This window comes from Amphiura filiformis, chromosome 9, assembly GCF_039555335.1.
Source record: "Amphiura filiformis chromosome 9, Afil_fr2py, whole genome shotgun sequence".
Classification (NCBI taxonomy): Eukaryota; Metazoa; Echinodermata; class Ophiuroidea; order Amphilepidida; family Amphiuridae; genus Amphiura; species Amphiura filiformis.
The window spans coordinates 20,785,843-20,805,114 of NC_092636.1; the positions used below are offsets into that span (position 1 = coordinate 20,785,843).

Here is a 19,272-nt window from a genome sequence, read left to right on the forward strand (position 1 = left end):
AGCTTGTGTAAAAGAATGGGGATCCGAGCGGTCAGCGCGTGGGCTGGTTATTTAAAACCAATTTAGGCTAAAATAATACACCATGCGGAGCATGAGAGAAGAATTTAAAAGCAGGTCATTCTTTTATATAAATAACAACATTGAAAATAAACCACATAACCACCTTAAGCAGGATAATGTCTGAGTTGGCTACCTTAAAAAAATTTACCTGAGTCTGCCACCTTAATAATACCATAAAAATACCCAGCAGGAATAACTTACTCACTTACAATACTTTTTACTCACTTTACATACCTACTCGGTACATACTCGGTACTTACTTAGTAACTTTAATATAAATCTTAAGCACACATAATTAGGTGGCAAACCTTAAACACTCTTGGTTTCAGATCACATCAGCATAAAAAAAATAGGGCAAACTGGTAGCACCACGCTGGCTTAATAAAAGAGATACAGTTTGCACACACAATTACTGGGGTCAGTAAACATGACTCGGGTGCATAGAAACTGTTATGATGATTACTTAAAATATGAAGCTGCCTTTAAATCACATTAATTTACAAATATTTGGAAGACCTCTTTTTTACACAAAGTAAGGCAAATTTGGTCAATTGACAAAATACCGTAAAGGTTGGAATATAAGCCACAAGAAAATAGAATTTTGGATCTATAATGGCACGCTTCAAATCAAAATGTCAATTAATGGTCAGGCAAAAACCTTTCAATGAAAGATCATGGATCGGTGCACACTACTGGACTTTGAACATGATTGAATTGAATAATTTAGATAAACCTGTATGCGAATGATCAGATTTGGCCTAATAAAAACATACACCGGAAAAGTTCAAAGCACCTGTAAAATTAATGCACCAGTATAAAAAAATAACCTTTCATGTTCCTGTAACACGAAAGTTGCTTACGTTTGTAAACAAATACACACTCTGATTTTTAAAGCTTAAGGTGGTTATGACACATTCTTTTAACCTTATACAATTTTACACAATAAATATTACTAGTACAAACACACTTTTGCGGTGGCCACCTTTCATCATAAATCCACACAATGCATAATTTGGATGGTGGAAATTTCAGCAATAATTATAAACCAAAATAATGTGAGTCAACCAATGGTGTGAGTTCTATGTGAGGTCAGCGCAATTTTTATGAATTAATCATTAATTTAATGCGAAATGGGAATCGAACCATCGTAGTCACGCGTATGGAGTCTGACGGAAGTTTTACCTCAGGGCAGTAATGAATAACGGTACAATATTTTTGTCATTTTTGGGACATAGGTTACTGTCCGGTTTCCCCACGGTATGAGTTCTTATTATCACAAATTTAAAATTATTCACATGATTTAGACCACATGAAATATTGACGCACACATCCCACGAAGCCTGGGCCTGGTTCCCTGGTAGCTATAGAGATTGAAGCCTTGGCCGGGTTCCCTGGTAGCTAATATAGAGATTGAAGCCTTGGCCGGGTTCCCTGGTAGCTACATGTACTATAGAGATTGGTATCATAACTGGCTTCGGTATAATATATTATGCTGATTGTGCATAATCCATCTAAACACAACGTGTGATCGTGTCTTTAGACTTGACAGTCACAATGGCCAATGCATGGTCAAAAATCACCCTCATAGCGATGCCAGCTTGTCCTGACAGCGCATGTACATGTTCAGGGTGATAGATTACTTGCCTTTGGAAAACTTCCAATGTTCAAAATATAAATCAAACGGTGGATTTACGGTGTCATGTCCATATCGAAATCTCATTTAAAAACCCACTCGTTGCATTGTTTATCTCCGCATTTTCTTTCTCACGTTTTTGACCTCTGACCTTAACCTCAACATGTCGCGCGATATTCCCACCAGGAATGTACAATCTTAAAAAGGATTTTGTCGTGTGGAAGGGATTAGGAAAATCCTTAAGGAACATTTGTAATTTATAAAACATGAAAAAAAAAAAAAAAAGGTCTTAGACTACACAAATAATAATATGACATTAGCAATAATGAGTACGAGGCAGCAGGTCACACACCTGGGGTCACCTTGTCGGCTGCTCCTGATGTTTCTGCAGAATCGGCGATCAGCTGATTTGCTCACTGCAGGTTTGTGCTGGTTTTGACGCCATATGCGGAGGTAAATAAACAGGTGGCGGGTACACGGCAAGTAAGCACAAAATATATCCATTTAACAGCTATTTGTAGACAAGTTACTGAAGGTACCGCTATCAGATCCACAAAGAAATCAGCATTTATTATTGATTAGAAACAGAGTCCCATATCTACCTATGGACTCTCATATTCAGCTCCGACGGCATTCATTCCTCCATCGACGTTCACCGGGCTTCACTCACCGGTCTTCAATTAGGCCTATGCTGAAATCTCGCAGAATCTGTCACCCTCCAGCGCCGGTCAAATTTCGCTACACTTGACCACCCCCCTTTTTTTTTTCGACCTGCCAAAAATCAATGAAAATTAAATGCTTGCCCCCCCCCCCTAAATTTGGCCTGCCAACAAATCTTTGCCCCTCCCTATAATTCACCACCCCGGTGTACACATAATTATTGCACCACCCCTAAAATACCGTTCTTCTCCGGGCGGGTTCTTCTCTGGGGGTCTTCCGGGGAGCAGTAACAGCCAGCATAAACTAAGCGGCCACCCTTTTTTACTTGCACGATGATTGTCATCTTGTACATAGCACTGCCTGCACATCTGGTCAATGCACCGCACATGAGCATAGACCTCACCCTTGGCTCTACACCCTGACTTATGGGTTCTGCCTAGTATTTTACGTAGACGTAGACGTAGACGTAGACGTAGACGTCTGCCAAAACTGTAGTAGTGCAGAATTCGGAAGACATGGCACAGAATTGTCAAAATGTTTAAGTAGCAAAGACGTAATTTTAGGTCATTAAACTTCACTTACCGGCATCTTGACTTAAAACTTAGACTCTTCTAGGTTTCAAAGTACGATATTAGCTCTGTTAACAACATTTTTACCCTTGAAATGATTATTAAAATCTCTATTTCATGACAGCAGAGTTGCGTTCTGTTACGCTGTAAAAAAAACCACTGGAATTTTTTCCTCACTGCGCAGGCGCTGTAGTCAGCAAACTGTCACATAATTTGTGGACAAGCACAAGCGTGACATGAAATTAAAATTCCCTTTAACATGTTAAAAACCAATTGGGGTCAACTCAAATCAATCAAAGAAAGAATGAAAGAAAGAAAGAAAGAAAAAAAAAGAAAGAAAGAAAGAAAGAAAAAAAAAGAAAGAAAGAAAGAAAGAAAGAAAGAAAGAAAGAAAGAAAGAAAGAAAGAAAGAAAGAAAGAAAGAAAGAAAGAAAGAAAGAAAGAAAGAAAGAAAGAAAGAAAGAAAGAAAGAAAGAAAGAAAGAGAGAAAGAAAGAGAGAAAGAAAGAAAGAGAGAAAGAAAGAAAGAGAGAAAGAAAGAAAGAAAGAAAGAAAGAAAGAAAGAAAGAAAGAAAGAAAGAAAAGAAAGAAAGAAAGAAAGAAAGAAAGAAAGAAAGAAAGAAAGAAAGAAAGAAAAAGAAAGAAAGAAAGAAAGAAAGAAAGAAAGAAAGAAAGAAAGAAAGAAAGAAAGAAAGAAAGAAAGAAAGAAATTTCTGCATTTGGAAGCCCTTTGGAAGTCCATATTTTTACCATTTTAACGTTTTCGCGAAGCAACAACTAGTCATTTAAAGGAGTATTTCGTGATCTACAGCATCCTCTTATATAGTATTTATGACATTTTCCAGTAGATATCAACGAAAAAAGCTTATTCCCAAAATTTCAGTTGATTCGGAGTCGTGCATGATTAATTAGGCCTATGTGTATTACTGCTGACAATGTGTTGTACTTTCGTTCTGGTATACCAGAACGAAATTCAAATTTCACTTTTGCTAAACGACTAAATCTAGTATATCTGCAAGAAATATTTTGTACATGCATGCTAATGTTAATTCAATGCATTGAAATCGAATTGAATTGAAATGAATTTTGGGCGATTTTCATTTCAATGCATTGGAATTGAAATGAGTGGGCTTGGGCATGAATTGAATTGGATTGGAATTGAAATGATCGTGAGCAATGAAGAATTGAATTAGATTGGAATTGAAATCATGTTGAGTGATGAAGAATGAAGTGGAATTGAAATGAAATTCAGCTTTGATTTCAATTCAGCATTTCAATTCACAAGCAGATGTCTGTGATTCAAGATCATTCCACCTGTAAAAAGTGCCCTTCCCCATTCTGAATTCTGACACACTTCCAGGTCTATTCACACAAGAGACATACATTAAAAATTTAGCATCAATAGTGTTGCAAAACATATTGCAACTAAGTATTCTGGAAAGCTTTCATTTAAAAATGATAGCATAAAATACACATATTGAAGAAAATTAAAAGTATGATATCATTTCTCATACACAGGTAAACTTTTTGAGACTTTTTTGGAGTTCTTCTTAATCTTTCTTTAGAAGAATATCTACTGTCTCTATGGTTATATGTTCATAAAGACACTCTTCTAATATGATGCCAATTGATTCTTAGCATTTCCAATGTTTTAAATTGCTTGATATGATCATGATGATTAATAATGCGAGTATGAGACCCCCCCAACTTGCCAAAGATCTCAAACTTTTGGCACTAATCATAAAGCCCCTATTTTTCTCAAGATCCTAATTTTCATGCTCAAAAGTCAAAGTACATTTGAACAAATTTTGAGAAAACCATCAAAGAAAATGCTTATATCTTTGACAGCTTTTTTTCACACTTTTTCAAAAGTACAAGGATTTTGGGTGTAAATCTTAGGAGGAGCAGGAGACAAGTAGGGACTATCTAATAGTATCAAAACCTTGATTTTTGACATCCTTGAGGTCAGTGTGGGGACAGAGTCCCATTATCGATCGTACGCACATTTAGTTTAGAAAATAATGTGCATGGTGAACAAGAAGCTAAGACAAATATTAGGAAGTCAGTCACCTAAGAACTAAGAAGTTTCAAAATTTCATAAAATAGGACCCAGAGGTCAATGATCATCACTCGCATTATTTGAATGTGAAAAGTGAGTTAACATAACAATGAAGTATCTTCTGTTGAAATACTTTTGTGACAAGCAGTGTACTTGATTTTGACTTTGTGTTGCTGACTAAAGTGTTATAAAAATTGGTAGTAAAATTTAAAACATGCACTGCAAAAACAGTGTCTAGATATTTAGTAATTTGATGCCTTGTGTTTAGATATTAAACACTTGATGTTTTGAAGTTTTAGATTTTACATGTGTTTACAAATCTAGGATAAAAAAGTGTTCAATCTCTAGACACAGTTTTTGCAGTGTGCCTTTGGTCAATTGACACAAACTGCAACTGTATTGGAATTGGAATTGAATTGGAATTGAAATGAATGCTCAGAATTGAATTGAAATTGATTAGCTGTTAATTTCACTGCATTGGATTGGAATTGAAATGAAATGATTTTGAAATTGAAAAATTGAATTGGAATCGAATTGAATTAATGCTAAAGCAAGGTTGATTGAATTGGAATTGAATAGCAAGACTCCAGGTGTAGAAAGAATTGAATTTGAATAGAATTGAAATCAATTTTCTGGAGTGAAATAACAATAATGCATGCACATTAGGCCATATAAAATTAATATTTTGGTTCTCGTCCAGAGGATTTTCATGAATTGATTAGGGAGGGAGGTGTTTTTTGTTTGTATTTGTTTTTCAATGTAAAATCATCATTGTCAGTAGTTTTCGGTCTTTTCCAACAGTGCTTGTGGAAACGATGAGGCACTTTTTTTTTCAAATGTTAGATTCTGAGGGATAAACCCCCTAGAGTACCACAAAAAGACTTGGAAGTGGTCCTTGTTCTCTAATAAACTTATTTATATGTATGAAAAATTCATAAATCATTCCAAAGTCTAAAATAATTGAAAAATCTATAAAAAAAAAAAAAATCTGACAAATCCCAGAAAATGAGGAGGGAGGGGACGAGAACCAAAACATTAATTTTATACGGCCTTATGTAGCCAGAGGTTTCCCGGTGATATAAAAATCTCAACTTTTTTTGAGAAAAGTGGGGGGGGGGGATGATGCTGCGGATCACGAAATGCATGCCCTTTTAATATCATATACCACATCCCCACGTAGCCTACCTATACATGGCTTCCATCATGTCATTTATTCGTTTTGATATCGGAACTTTGGTGAGTGAATCTCCTGACGGTGTTTTCGCTTTTACTGAACCAGGAAACTTCCCTGTCGCTGTCATGCAATACTCATGCTATCCACGTGGACATTATGCAAGTCTGGCACTTTTTAAATAACAATATAATGCCTATTCAATCGATACATCGCAAACAATTGTCAAACAACCATGCGGAAAAATGACTAGACCTGCAGCGCTGCATAGGCCTAATATGCATAGGTAATCACATTTTTCCTCTTTTCACATGATTGTGTGAATTTGTGTCACCTGGACCGACATGTGTGTCCCTCTGTTTGCAAGATTGTTTGAATTTATTTCTGCTATCTACTGAAGATAATACTTTGCTTTTATCTGTTCATGTTGTTGGATTGAATACCACAAAGGCCGATTCTTTTCTCATTTTCTCTGCCTACACGAATTAAGACTGCGGTGGCAATAATGGTAAGTGATATTATTCATCATTTTTTTCATTCCGAGATTTCATTTCTGTATCCTTGCATGATCTTTGTGAAGCCGATTCTTGATAAAAAAAACCCCTCTAAAACACGCGAAAACCCGCGCATATTATAGTTTGTGAAAGCCATGCTACATTCTTATAAAAAAAAGGGGCAATTTAGAACCCTGATTTGTTTGTTTTTTGTCCCGCATAGGCCATGTTTAAGTTCTATAAAGAACCTTGAAAAGTTCTATAAAGAACCTTAGGCCTAATTATTTAAATAGACCTCAAGGAACTTTCTAATTCACTAATTCAGGGACTCATAACAAAAGTGAAAAGGAGTGTTAACCCTCTTTGGTTCTAAAAATCATTTTCTTGGCTGAAGAACCTGTTTTATCTGTTCTACTAAGAACCTTAAGGGTTCTTTCTGAATGGTTTCTTAAAGGTTCCTCAAGCTTAAGATTCTACAAAGAACCATTTTCTTGGCTAAAGAAATTTTTGGTTTTACAAAGATTGGTTTTATTAGGCATAACCTGTTAAGGGATCTAAAATGAGCGTTTATTGCGTTTCGACAGTATTTTTTTTGGGACATGAGAGCACCTCAGACCTATCGAATTGCATTCTGAATACGAAGCATGTCTTTCTGATATCAAATAATTATCATTTTTGAAAATCACAATATAATACAAATTTTATGACAAATTATAAAATTTGATATTTTTCAAATTTTGATATATAACAGTCCTCGAAGTAAATTATATAAATCTAATGACATATTCTTAAAGTGTATGTAGCAGGAGGAAAAAGCCGACGGTCAATTGAAAATTTTGACCTTTCATATTGAAGATATGGATTTTTTCCCCAAAAAGACCTAATTTTTTTTGTGTGTTTTGGGAAAAAAATCCATATCTTCAATACGAAAGGTCAAAATTTTCAATTGATCGTCGGCTTTTCATCCCACCTACATACACTTTAAGTATAAATCATCAGATTTATAAAGTTTACTTCAAGTACTGTTAAATATCAAAAATATCAATTTTAATGATTTGCCATAAAATGTGTATTAAATTGCGAATTTCAAAAAAATCAAAATTATTTGATATCAGAATGACATTCTTCGTATTCAGAATGCAATTCGATATGTCTGATGTGCTCTAATGTCCCAAAATAAATACTGTCCAAACGTTCATACCCCAGCCCTTAATGTTCATTCTTAAAATATTGGAGATCAGTTTTGAAATAAAATCCAAAACACATGTGTGATAAATTCAAATACACGAGGTCTGTTTTGATTTGAGCCTGATTTTGAAGCTATTTTTTGTCTTTCAGATGGTACCAAATCTAAATCTTGTGTCAGTTCGATATATTACATCAAAAGATATTAGCTAAAACAACAATAATTAGTAATTAATCAATAATTAAAAACCAAATTGCGCATGTTTTTACATTTTTAGCAATCATCACAATATCAGCCACCCACAAACATAATTAGCATACGCATATTACTATATAGCGAAATAGTAGGTGCTTATTGGAGTGAAAATCTTAAGTACCGTACTTAGTGAAAAAACCCAAACAGCTCCAAACAAGTCGTTCAGTTTCTGAAAACTACCCTTATTCTTGAAAATCAGTGTTTTTTAGACCCTAAATGCGTCACTCGCGTAACTTGCCTTGCCTAAAAAAACAACCCCTTTTCCTTGTTTTTTTGGTCACGCATGCGTACAGACCATTTATGTGAGTGCCCCCCCCCCCTCTCTGGGGTGAAAATAATTGAAAATGTTTATTTTTGGCGTCTCAATGCGGATCCCGATACGGATATGCGTCAAGGCTAAAAAGTAAGTTCTGTTATATTCGTCCCGGGTGTTACGTAAGACTCCGACTGTTGGAACAGGAAGGAGTCTATTCATGCTCCATACATTCGATGTCGCTTATATGAATACTGAGTAGTCGATGCAAGAAGTAGCCTATAAATACTGAAAAAAAATGAAACAAATTGAAAAAGGAGAATAACTCTCCTTATTCAATATGTTAAATTTTTTTTCGACGAAATTTTTGTCGACGAAAAATCAGTTATATTTGAGTGTCTGATGGAAATATATTATCAACTTTACGTCACCAAACATTTTGTTAAATAGAACTTGTTTGTTGTTTAAATTGATTGAAAATAGAAACGCTTCAAGTTAGAAAGTAAATAATACACTTGTTATATAGGCCTACCAATATTTGACATCGAATTATCATGTGTGAACCGCCTGCACCATTCCTTTATATTCTTTGCAATTGATCGGAGACATTCTACCTAACCTAAAAATTGATACTACGGAAAAACATGGAAGGACTATAGTAGTAAATTTCATGGAGGCCTGAATAATATTAACCCATTTACTCTCTACATACGGGGAAAACCAGGGCGTAGCCAGCTTTCTTGGTCGGGGGCCGGGGCAAAATATCATTTTGGGGGCACAGACGAAAAAATTGCAGTTGCATCATACAATACATAGAGACTGTATGTCTTCGAGCTTCCCGAAAAGGGCCTTCTTGGGATGATGTGCCCGCGTAGCGCGAAAAAAATTGTATGTTACACTCTTTTCGCCCATTATCCGGCTAAAAAAAGGGCTTTATTGTTACAATGTGGGCGCGTAGCGCGGAAAAATTTCGTATTTTACACTATTTTGGCCCTGAATTTTGCTAGAAAAGGGGCTCCTTGCCTTTTTTCTTTTCCTTTGCCCTCCTGATTTTCTTTCATTTTTTGTCAGAGGGGCACTTTTCTTTCATTTTTTTGTCGGGGGGGCACTCTGCAAACAAACTCGTAATATGAGGCTGAATTCAAAGTTCAGAGGCACATCATATTCATCAAATTTTGAGATTCACTGTAATAGATGCATCTTTATTCTCCATTTGCAGGCTCTTGATGATGACGTTCCGATTCGCATGATTAGTAGAAGTAATGACCATATACAACGTCATGGCGAAACCAACGCTAGCTATTCTCATGATGAATATATATTGAATGATGAATATACATCGAATGGTCATGATTCCAATGAACATATTTCTAATAGCCATGTTTCTAATGGCCACGGGAGTGTTTCTAATGGCCATGTTTCTAATGGTCATGTTTCTAATGGTCATGTTTCTAATGGCCATGTTTCTAATGGCGGATTGCAAAGGAAACACAGCACAGTCTTTTGTTTAACAATTAATGAACAATTCGAAATGAGAGAACCAGTTAAATCTAAGAAAAACGAAATGGAAAAAGAGCATAGCGACAAAGGGAAACAAGGGAGCGAAAAACAAAAAGGAGACAACAATCCATGGATTATCGAAGATTTTAAAACAGATATAACACTCTGGGATGGTAAGAACAATATTAAGAATAAATTTTTCTACTGTTGGGACTACATAGACAGGGTTCGCAGGTTTTTGCCGCAGGTGGAAAAACCCGCGGTTTTATCCGCGGTTTTAACCACTTGGCAAAAACAGTTTTTGCCGGCAAAAATGGCAAAAACTAAAAGTGATTTATAGTTCAGTTTTTTCATTTCATTAAGTTACAAAAATAAGTTCCCGAGTGTAATAAGGCCAGATTTTGTAATTATAAGTAATATATTAAGACATTAAAGGCATGCATTTTCGAAAGGCATGCAATTAATCGAAAAGTGGCATGTATCAAATTCAAAACTTTTTCATTTTAAGGACTTGATTAAACAAAAATGTGTTGAATGATTCATTAAAAGTTGTGTGTTATACTGTTTATGAGCTTTCTGTGTCACTTTTTAATATTTGAGTGACTATATGTGCGTTTTTACCAGTTTTTGACATTTTTGCCGGCAAAGTGGCAAAAACCTTTTGCATTAAAAGGAGTTATTAAAAGGCCTACAATATAGATCTACATCTTTTCTGCTGTTTATCCTCGTCTCAGCTGTTTATAACCTTTTGTGCAGTGGAAATTATTAAAAGTAAATAAATTACGTGAAAAAGTGACTATATTTTTAATAAGTAATTGTCACCATTTTAATTTCCCTATTGTTGATATGTTCACATGGTGATCAAATGGCATAGCATGATCAGATCATAGACCTTCGATGGAAAAGGTGATCCGAACTCTTGGCGTACGTTCACTGGCGGAACACCTTTCTCTCGCACCCCCCCTCATACTACCCCCTCCCCCACGCGTGTTATGTTGTCCGCCGGAAATATTTACAATTTTAGGCCTTTTGACAAAGTTTAGTAATGTTCGTCCCCTTTCCCCCTGGCTACGCTACACACCGACATCGCCTGGTTAATAATTACATTTTACAGCATAGACACTTAAATGAATACACGGGATCGATACACTTGAATGTGCTATGCACGATTTGATATTCAGACGATAAATCTTTGGATACCGGGGTAGAAAATGATGAATATCTCCCGTAATTTTTTTATTCTAAAGAAGCCATATTTTTTCCTTGCACTTGAACATATGTGTTGAGAGAATATGATAGTCGTTAGCTTGCGTATTGAGAAAGAAGCGTGCGTATTGAGCTCAAAAATTGACAAAAATTCTGATTTTATATGTGCCGAACTATATAGCGCAGCGTAGGCTAGCTGCACTCAATCGTGGAGGCAGTCTAAAAAGCAGATGACCTCATGGCGTATACATGCTCACTCACACACAGAGGTCAGATACCAGGCTATTGTCAGTAGCCTTAGTCGGATGTCCCTCGGCTCATGCGTCTCAAAACTATTAAACAGGTCGGAACAAAATGGCCATGCTTGGCTGTGGATTCAACCTACCATGGCGATTTCTGCCATGATATCGGGGCGATGACACTGTGCGCTACTGACTATAGTTATAACTTCTATACATAATGAAACTATTTACTATATAATATCCTATATTCCACAATATCTGAAGTCCAATTGAAGTCCAATTTGATATAGACATACCTAATTCTAGATATTGGCCCGAACTGTTTCACTTCGCTGACAACTTCGCAAACTCAAGCATATTATATGGTTTCTCCCTGTCATTCCAGATAAGACATGCAAGGAGAAGATATGGACGGTGTTGTGGATTTTCATCCGTGTTTGCTTTTTCCTTGGCTTGCTTTATATCTTTGTCTGTTCCCTGGATTTTCTCAGCTCAGCTTTCAGACTATTGGGAGGCGCAGCGGCAGGTAAGATTACACTACGTCCGGTCCCAGGGACTGCCATTTGAGGAGAGCGAGAGCAATCACTCTCTACTGCTCTCCTTAAATCTGATATATAAGAGAGTGATTTTTAGCTCTTTTTATAAGTTGACCATATTGAAAATGCTCTAAAGACCTCTCCTTGAAGGCCCCAGAAGAGCTATGTCCTGCAAATTCCAAACGACATCGACAGTCAATGCGGTCCTGGAGTCCAATGCTTAAGTCCATAGTTTTCTACGCATCTTTTCTACTCTAGATAGGACCCGGCCCCGCCCTAGGTGGATTAAGGAACGTATATTTGTGGTACTATGCTTAATTCTCTACATCTCCCAGTCAAAATAATAAACCAGGAAAATTGCGATCACTTTTACGAACAATTTCCCATTTTTTGGCTAACTTTGCGGACTCCCCTCCCTAATATCCACTTGCCGTTTTCCTACCACCCCGGGCTTCCACCACCCCGCCCAGAAAAATGTCGTGCCGCCTTGTGGCCTTATACTCCTAATCATATACCCCATAAAATAATTATCGTAATTTTTGAACATTATGTAAGATTGAAATGCTTAATTTGAATTGTAAGGAGTGTTCAAAAATCACGATAATTATTTTCAGAGGCGGGGCGGCGAAAGGGGAGCAGCACGTGGATAACAGGGAGGGGACTCTGCAAAGTTAGCCAAAATTGGAAATTGTTTGTCAGAAGTGATTGCAATTTCCCTGGTTTATTTTGACTGGTGGGAGAAGTAGTGGAGGACGTAAAGCCCAAAGCGAATGTGCCATAGGCATATTCCCTGTATCGGAAATCAACCGCTAATCAATGTCTCTATTATATAGAGCGAAACTGAATGATGCATACATGCGTAGTAAACGATAAGCTAAGTTTCAAATTTCATACAACAGGGATCAAATTCTAAATTTTTCAGATTTTGTCAACAACCACACCAAAGGATTCCTTTGGTCATAACGAGTCAGACAAAGTATAGTTTCAAAATGTTTAACCTATCTGCAAAATCAATTCAATTTATCTTGAGATGTTACAGAGAGATCCTAGATGGTGCAAACTATTCTATCCTAGTTATTGTTTTCTCTATTTTCTTGTATTTTTATATTCAGGTAACGTATTGAATGACCATTTCCTTCTCAGCAATCCGATATGTGGACTGATGATAGGCGTTCTTGTCACGGTCTTAGTGCAAAGTTCCAGTACCTCAACTTCCATCGTCGTTGCCATGGTTTCAGCTGATATCAGTGAGTAAATTTAAAACATTTTAATACGCGGTGTTACGCCTATGTGTGATTTTGAGTGAAACTCGATCGGCACAACATGTGTTGTCACCCAGAGGATGATTTAAGTACTACCCAGTACCCAGCATTCCACTTGCGGTTATAGCATAGCTGTGTGAGTGAACATGACACCACACCCACTGCATAGACGTGCTGCACGTGCATGGTTAAATTTGAATTTGGACAGATATATTTTCAATAAAAACACATTTAAAATGCTGGTCGATTTCACATTTTATGTTATCTACAGAAGGTGTGAATTATCCTTTATGCATACATCACTTTTGTTCTGAAATCGACCAAGTAATAATGACACACACACACACAATTTTAGAACAACATCTTTTGCACAGAATTCAATGGAATTTCAAAAGTAAAGTGGCAGTTGAAACTCTGGTGATGACACTTTTGCAGTGCATGATGGGGCTTCCTTAAATCATCCTCTGGTTGTCACCATACTGCTGCAACCAAGCAGACTTTTTCCAGATCCACGAACAGAGAGAAAGAGGCCTACCATTTCCAACACATAGCCTACCTATTATGATTTTGCATTTCAGCTTTTAGAATATAAGCCAAAAGGGATTTCAAAACCTGAAATAGCTTTACATGTTTTCCTTTACTAACTCTGGCATGTCATATTATACAACTTTTCTGTTCTAGTTCGAGTACCTCAAGCTATACCGATCGTGATGGGCGCTAACATCGGTACTTCTGTGACCAACACCATCGTAGCCATGGGCCAGGTCCAAGACCGCGATGAATTCAGGCGAGCATTTGCTGGGGCTACTTTACATGATATGTTCAATTGGTTGTCCGTCGTTATTCTCTTACTAATTGAGGTGAGTGCAGTACACTGGTCCCCGGTTTTATATAGAGTCACGATGTAGCAATGACAATCACGTTTTAAACTAAACGACTGATAAAGAAGACTAAAAATGATGTTACAGCAGCTCCACGAGACCAATTACACGTAATATTGATGTGCTCACCTTAGTTTTGTTCCATGACATTTTCGGTGCGTATTAAATCTAACCCCATGCTAAATATTCTTCGAAAGCTGCTCCTATCATATCTGCACAAAGAGCCATTTATCTACAAGCCCGTCTACAAGGATCTGATACACTCCCGGGGACACACTCTAACTAAAGTGGAATATCTATCAGTATTTGAGCAACAGGCGTACACCTCCAGAGACGAGCCACTCTCGCCTCGCATTATAGGCATGATGAGGCCTCGACGTCCATCTGTGCCATCGCAGAGCAGTGGCTTTCCCAACTTGTTTTACGACGAAAAACCAGATCTATTTATGCCAATTCAGCAACTCCACCAATGAGGGTTGATGTCCCGTACCATACCCTAAACAGAGCACCCATTGGGAAAAGAAGCACCCATGGAAACCCAGCACCAAGAGGTGCTGGTAAGGGTAACTTTCAGCTCCTCGGCAGTGCTAAGCACCCCCCTTCTGCTCCTAATACACTGATAGTATAATCTTTTGTATATTATCTTTTGTTGTTATTTTTTGTCTTCTCAAATGGAAAACGCAATCCGACTAGGAGAATACCATCATTACACAGCAACATAGATCACTGCAATGGCTACATACTTTTTATTAATAGTATTGTAGCTACAGTTTTCCGACTTTTTAATAATAGTTGTTTTACCCTATAATCTTTTGAACATGTTCTACAGGTCATGTTTCACTACTTGGAGGCTCTCAGTAAAGCAGTCGTGAATGGATTCAACATTCCAGAACGTGATATCGAAGTCTCAATCCTCAAAGAGCTCACTGATCCATTTACTAAACGAATCATAGCAGTAAGTTGTCATTGTAGAATATCCACATGCTGTTTTAGCCTGTTTAGTTAAAAAATAAAAGAAGGTCTAGATGTAGTACCTTGGGGGACACCACAACCATCTCATGAAGGTAACGAATAGATTAGTCAACATCCAAGCCCCGACACATGCGCAAAACGTGATGTACGCATGCATTGCTGCCTTATGTTTTCTTTGTATTTTTAACATGTTAAAGGTGCTGAAAACCCGTTCCATTAATCAACCCTCCCATCTCATTTCCCAACGTGGGGAATTGGGGACCTGCATGATTTACGTTACCCTATTAAAGTGAACACTTTTGACGAGCATTGCAGATCCACTTTCGGATATATGCCGTGTGCATGCATTTGACAATTGGTCTGCATCGCGTTTTAACTCTATACTTGCACCGAAAACGATGACTTGTTTTTCAAATACTGCACACTTTGTTTTCACTAGTTATAATGCTGAAAACTTTTTTGTATAATATTGTTTCAGATCGACAAGAAAGCCATTACAAAAATTGCCGAAAAGGAAATCTCCACAGCCGATGCTCGGATTCTGAAACACTGCAAGAAGATCAATGGTACCTGGGATCCAGAGTGTAAGTGCTTAATTCAATTTGTATGTTTGAATTTGGGGGTATACAGCCTGGCCAAGAAACCACTCCTTATTAAACAATATCAGGTTTTACGAAAAGACAGGTTCCAGGTACATGAAAAGGCTCTACTGGCTTTTAATTGAACAAAATACCGTAAAACCTCGTCTACACGCATATAGAGTGCTTCTGATGAATGCTAAATTAATCCAGTCGCCATTATGGAGTTTGAGCAAATAAATTGCAGATCCAAGCATGTATACACACAAGTATTATTGTAAGACCAATCTATCATGTCTATTGTATTGGAATATTCGCGCTTGTTTCATATTAATTGAGCTTTCATCAGAAACGCTATATATGCTTGTAGACGAGGTTTTATGGTAATGAAAACAGAGACAAGTGGTATCACATCTGACTTGAAAAACTGTTACTAAAGTCTATGCCTGAATGGATTTAGAATCCGCAAAATACGTCAAAATCTAGCATAGCCTGGATAGATGTACCTTTATATACTTGATGTATTAGTAAGGTAAACGTGACTCCCAATGGTAGTCCTTCTAGACAGACTGTCATCGCCGTCAGACGGACTATCCATTGGAAGTGTTATCAACTATTATATCACTCATACATAAATTCTAGACAGATGATTGGTTGATTACCATTTATCATTTTTACCATCAGCCTCTCCGTGTTTTTACCATCATAGTGCTGTGCTGAAGTGCGCCTGCGCCAGGCGGTGCGCTGACTCTCAGACTCGCCAATTTAGTAATTGGGTGGACAGCAAATTGTGAATTATGTCACGGCAAAACATAGTGTTATGTTGATCAAAAAAATGTATTCCCTATCTTAAATTGTATTTTTAAGAAATAGAATTTATGTATGATTGATATAAAACAAATATTAACTGTCTTAAATTCGTGTAATGCATGGTCGAAATATACCACTCAGTGAAAGATTTATTGTTCCATTCCACTCGCCGTTCCGGCTCGTGAAATGGATCAGTCCATCTTTCCCCGGCATCTTTCACCTCGTGATTATATTTCGACCACTACACTCATAGACAGTTAATATTTGTATACTATTGTATGCCTAATTGATTTTTAAAAAGACCCGTGGACTCAAACTGTGATCATATGTCGGAAATCTTTGTCAAGCTTTTTGCTCCCTCTATGCCTTGGTCAGAGAGCAGGTACTAGGTAACGATCGCAGGGTAGGATAGAATATTGGGACAGGTATCATCAGTAGTAGTAGAAGTTTGGATCTCACGAGAGTCAAAGACTGCACCGGGTATCGTTAAACTAAATTACTTGGTTAGTGGAAGTTTTGGGCACAATCATTGACAATTCTGCACTTTTGATAACGTATCCACCTTTTCTCTAATTGTGTTTTATACAGGTGACTACGACCATTGGTTTGCCCGTTCTGAATTGAGTGATTCTGGTGCAGGGCTCATCATGTTAGCCGTCTCCCTCATCATCCTTTGTCTATGTCTCTTTGGTATCGTCAAGATCCTCCATTCTTTGCTAAAAGGCAGCATCGCCAAAATTGTCCACAAGTACCTGAATGCTGACTTTCCTGGTTACGCTGCGTACTTCACCGGTTACTTCGCCATACTCATTGGCGCAGTTCTGACATTCGTCGTGCAAAGTAGTTCAATCTTCACGTCAGCTATGACCCCTCTAGTTGGGGTCGGGGTTATCACTTTGGATAGGATGTATCCACTGACCCTTGGGTCAAATATCGGCACTACTGCGACTGGCCTCATCGCCGCACTTGCAAGTAGTGGAGGTAAACTGAAAAACGCGCTGCAAATCGCAATATGTCATCTTTTCTTCAACATCACCGGCATTCTCATATTTTATCCGATTCCATTCATGCGATGGCCGTTGCCGATGGCTCGTAAGCTCGGTAACACTACGGCAAATTACCGTTGGTTTGCCATAGCCTACCTCGTTGCAATGTTCTTTATCTTTCCCGCCATAATTATAGGCCTCTCCGTGATAAGCCCGTACGCCTTACTTTTACTGTTACCAGTTGTGCTGATGTTAATTGCAGTTGGAATCATCAACGTGCTGCAGAAAAAGAAGCCTGGATGGTTGCCGCTAAAATTACGCGATTGGAGCTTTTTGCCGATTTGGTGTCGTTCGTTGCAACCGTACGACAACATAATGCGTTTCCGGTGGTTTCCTTACTACGATATGTGCTGCCGAAAATGTGACGCATTGTCAAACGACGATGATGCCCAAACAATTGTCAAAAAAGAAAACTGTAACAAAAACTCAGGATTTAATGGTTCGTTTAGTAATTCTGCGTACAAAGTTGTATATAGATGAAGTTCGTAGAACTATGATGGACAGGAATCACATCAGAGGCAATATTACATATATTTTTGTATAAGCTATAAATTATTGCAAAACTGCCTCGAGACGTATTAATTGTATCTTATTGGTATTGAATGGTCTTCAATCTGCTTTATATTTTGCAGTCTGTGGCATAGCTAGGGGTTAAGGTTGTGGCGCACGGGGCAATTAGGATACAGAGTTCCCCCGGACAAAAAATGAAAGAGAAAAGTGCCCTCTGACAAAAAAATGAAAGAGAAAACCGGGAAAGGAAAAGAAAAGGGACAAGGAGCCCGTTTTCCACCGAGTATGGGCAAAAATTGTGTAAAATACTAAAAAGTCCCAATAAAGCATTTTTTGGGAAACTTTACATGTATACAGTCTCTCAAAAAACCCGGACTATTATATCCCATCGATAAGACCGTTATCATGGTTAAAGATCGAAACTTATAACCAAATTAGTGGTATTTGTGCACATTTTTGGCGCCTACGAGTCGGGAATGGGGGACGTCATTCTGTATCTTTTAATTCTTTTCCCCAGACACCACAACCCCTAACTTCGCCACTGATGTCCAAGCAAGGATCTATGAACAGGAATCACATAACAGGTATTTTATTACAGATTAGGTTTGTATACAAATTGTGTTTTATGGTGTTGATTTTTTATCAGTTATTGCAAAATCTACCTCAGAACAATAGCATTCTTATGGGTATTGAATGGTCTTTAATCTGCTTTATAACTTACAGTCCAGCTGTCCAGAAAGTGACCTTTGCCTGAGACAATAAGCCCTATCGTCATTGAAACTTCCGGTTTTTGAGAGCAGTTTTGAGACACTTTTACCCGAGTACTTAACACAAATGACCATACGGGTATGTTCACCCGGAAAGAACCCCTTTTGGGATTTTGCAGCTGCGAGCAGGTAGGGCAACTACTTGATTATATTTCTACATGTTCATACTACATACTCTGAAAATTGTTTTGAAAATTCGCACGAGTCCGTTTTTAAAATCACATTTTGTTCATTAAATGTAGAGTCCCTATATATGGAGAGTTGCGACATGGCGGGGTATTCAAATTTGAGACATGGGCGCCATTTTGTGTCTAAATTGTGTCTAAAGTTATACAGTAAGTCTATGGGAAAATCCTGCCAATTTGCATATAAATGGTTGTAATTTTAAAAAACGTCCTCGAAACTCATATATGTACCCATATTTGGAAAGCTAACACAATAATGATTCCATATTTGGGCATACCAATTCTCATTTACAAGTCACGTGACCAAAATATTAGCTAAAACGTCAAATAACCATGATTTTTGTGATTTTGATGAAAATCAAGGGGGAAAAGGGTTTAAATTAGTCTAACTCCGTTATTTTTTGGAACTTGGTTCTGAAATTTTGCAGATATGTCATG

General features: G+C 37.5%; 2 protein-coding genes across 2 annotated transcripts in view; one reads left to right on the forward strand and one right to left on the reverse strand.

Moving 5' to 3' along the window:
* LOC140160734 (kinesin-II 85 kDa subunit-like) overlaps positions 1 to 3,086 on the reverse strand; it is a 40,292-nt gene extending 37,206 nt beyond the window's left edge. The window contains exon 1 of the mRNA XM_072184032.1: positions 2,936 to 3,086. Coding sequence (XP_072040133.1) covers positions 2,936 to 2,941 — 6 coding nt within the window. The 5' untranslated portion in view covers positions 2,942 to 3,086. The remainder of the gene's footprint in view (positions 1 to 2,935) is intronic.
* A 3,396-nt stretch (positions 3,087 to 6,482) lies between these two features.
* LOC140160735 (sodium-dependent phosphate transport protein 2C-like) lies at positions 6,483 to 18,861 on the forward strand. The gene is made up of 8 exons (XM_072184033.1): positions 6,483 to 6,659; positions 9,559 to 10,012; positions 11,673 to 11,813; positions 12,936 to 13,070; positions 13,767 to 13,945; positions 14,796 to 14,921; positions 15,417 to 15,522; positions 16,915 to 18,861. Exons 1-8 carry the CDS (start codon positions 6,657 to 6,659, stop codon positions 17,850 to 17,852), a joined length of 2,082 nt encoding a protein of 693 aa, XP_072040134.1. The 5' UTR covers positions 6,483 to 6,656; the 3' UTR covers positions 17,853 to 18,861.
* Positions 18,862 to 19,272: the final 411 nt, after the last annotated feature.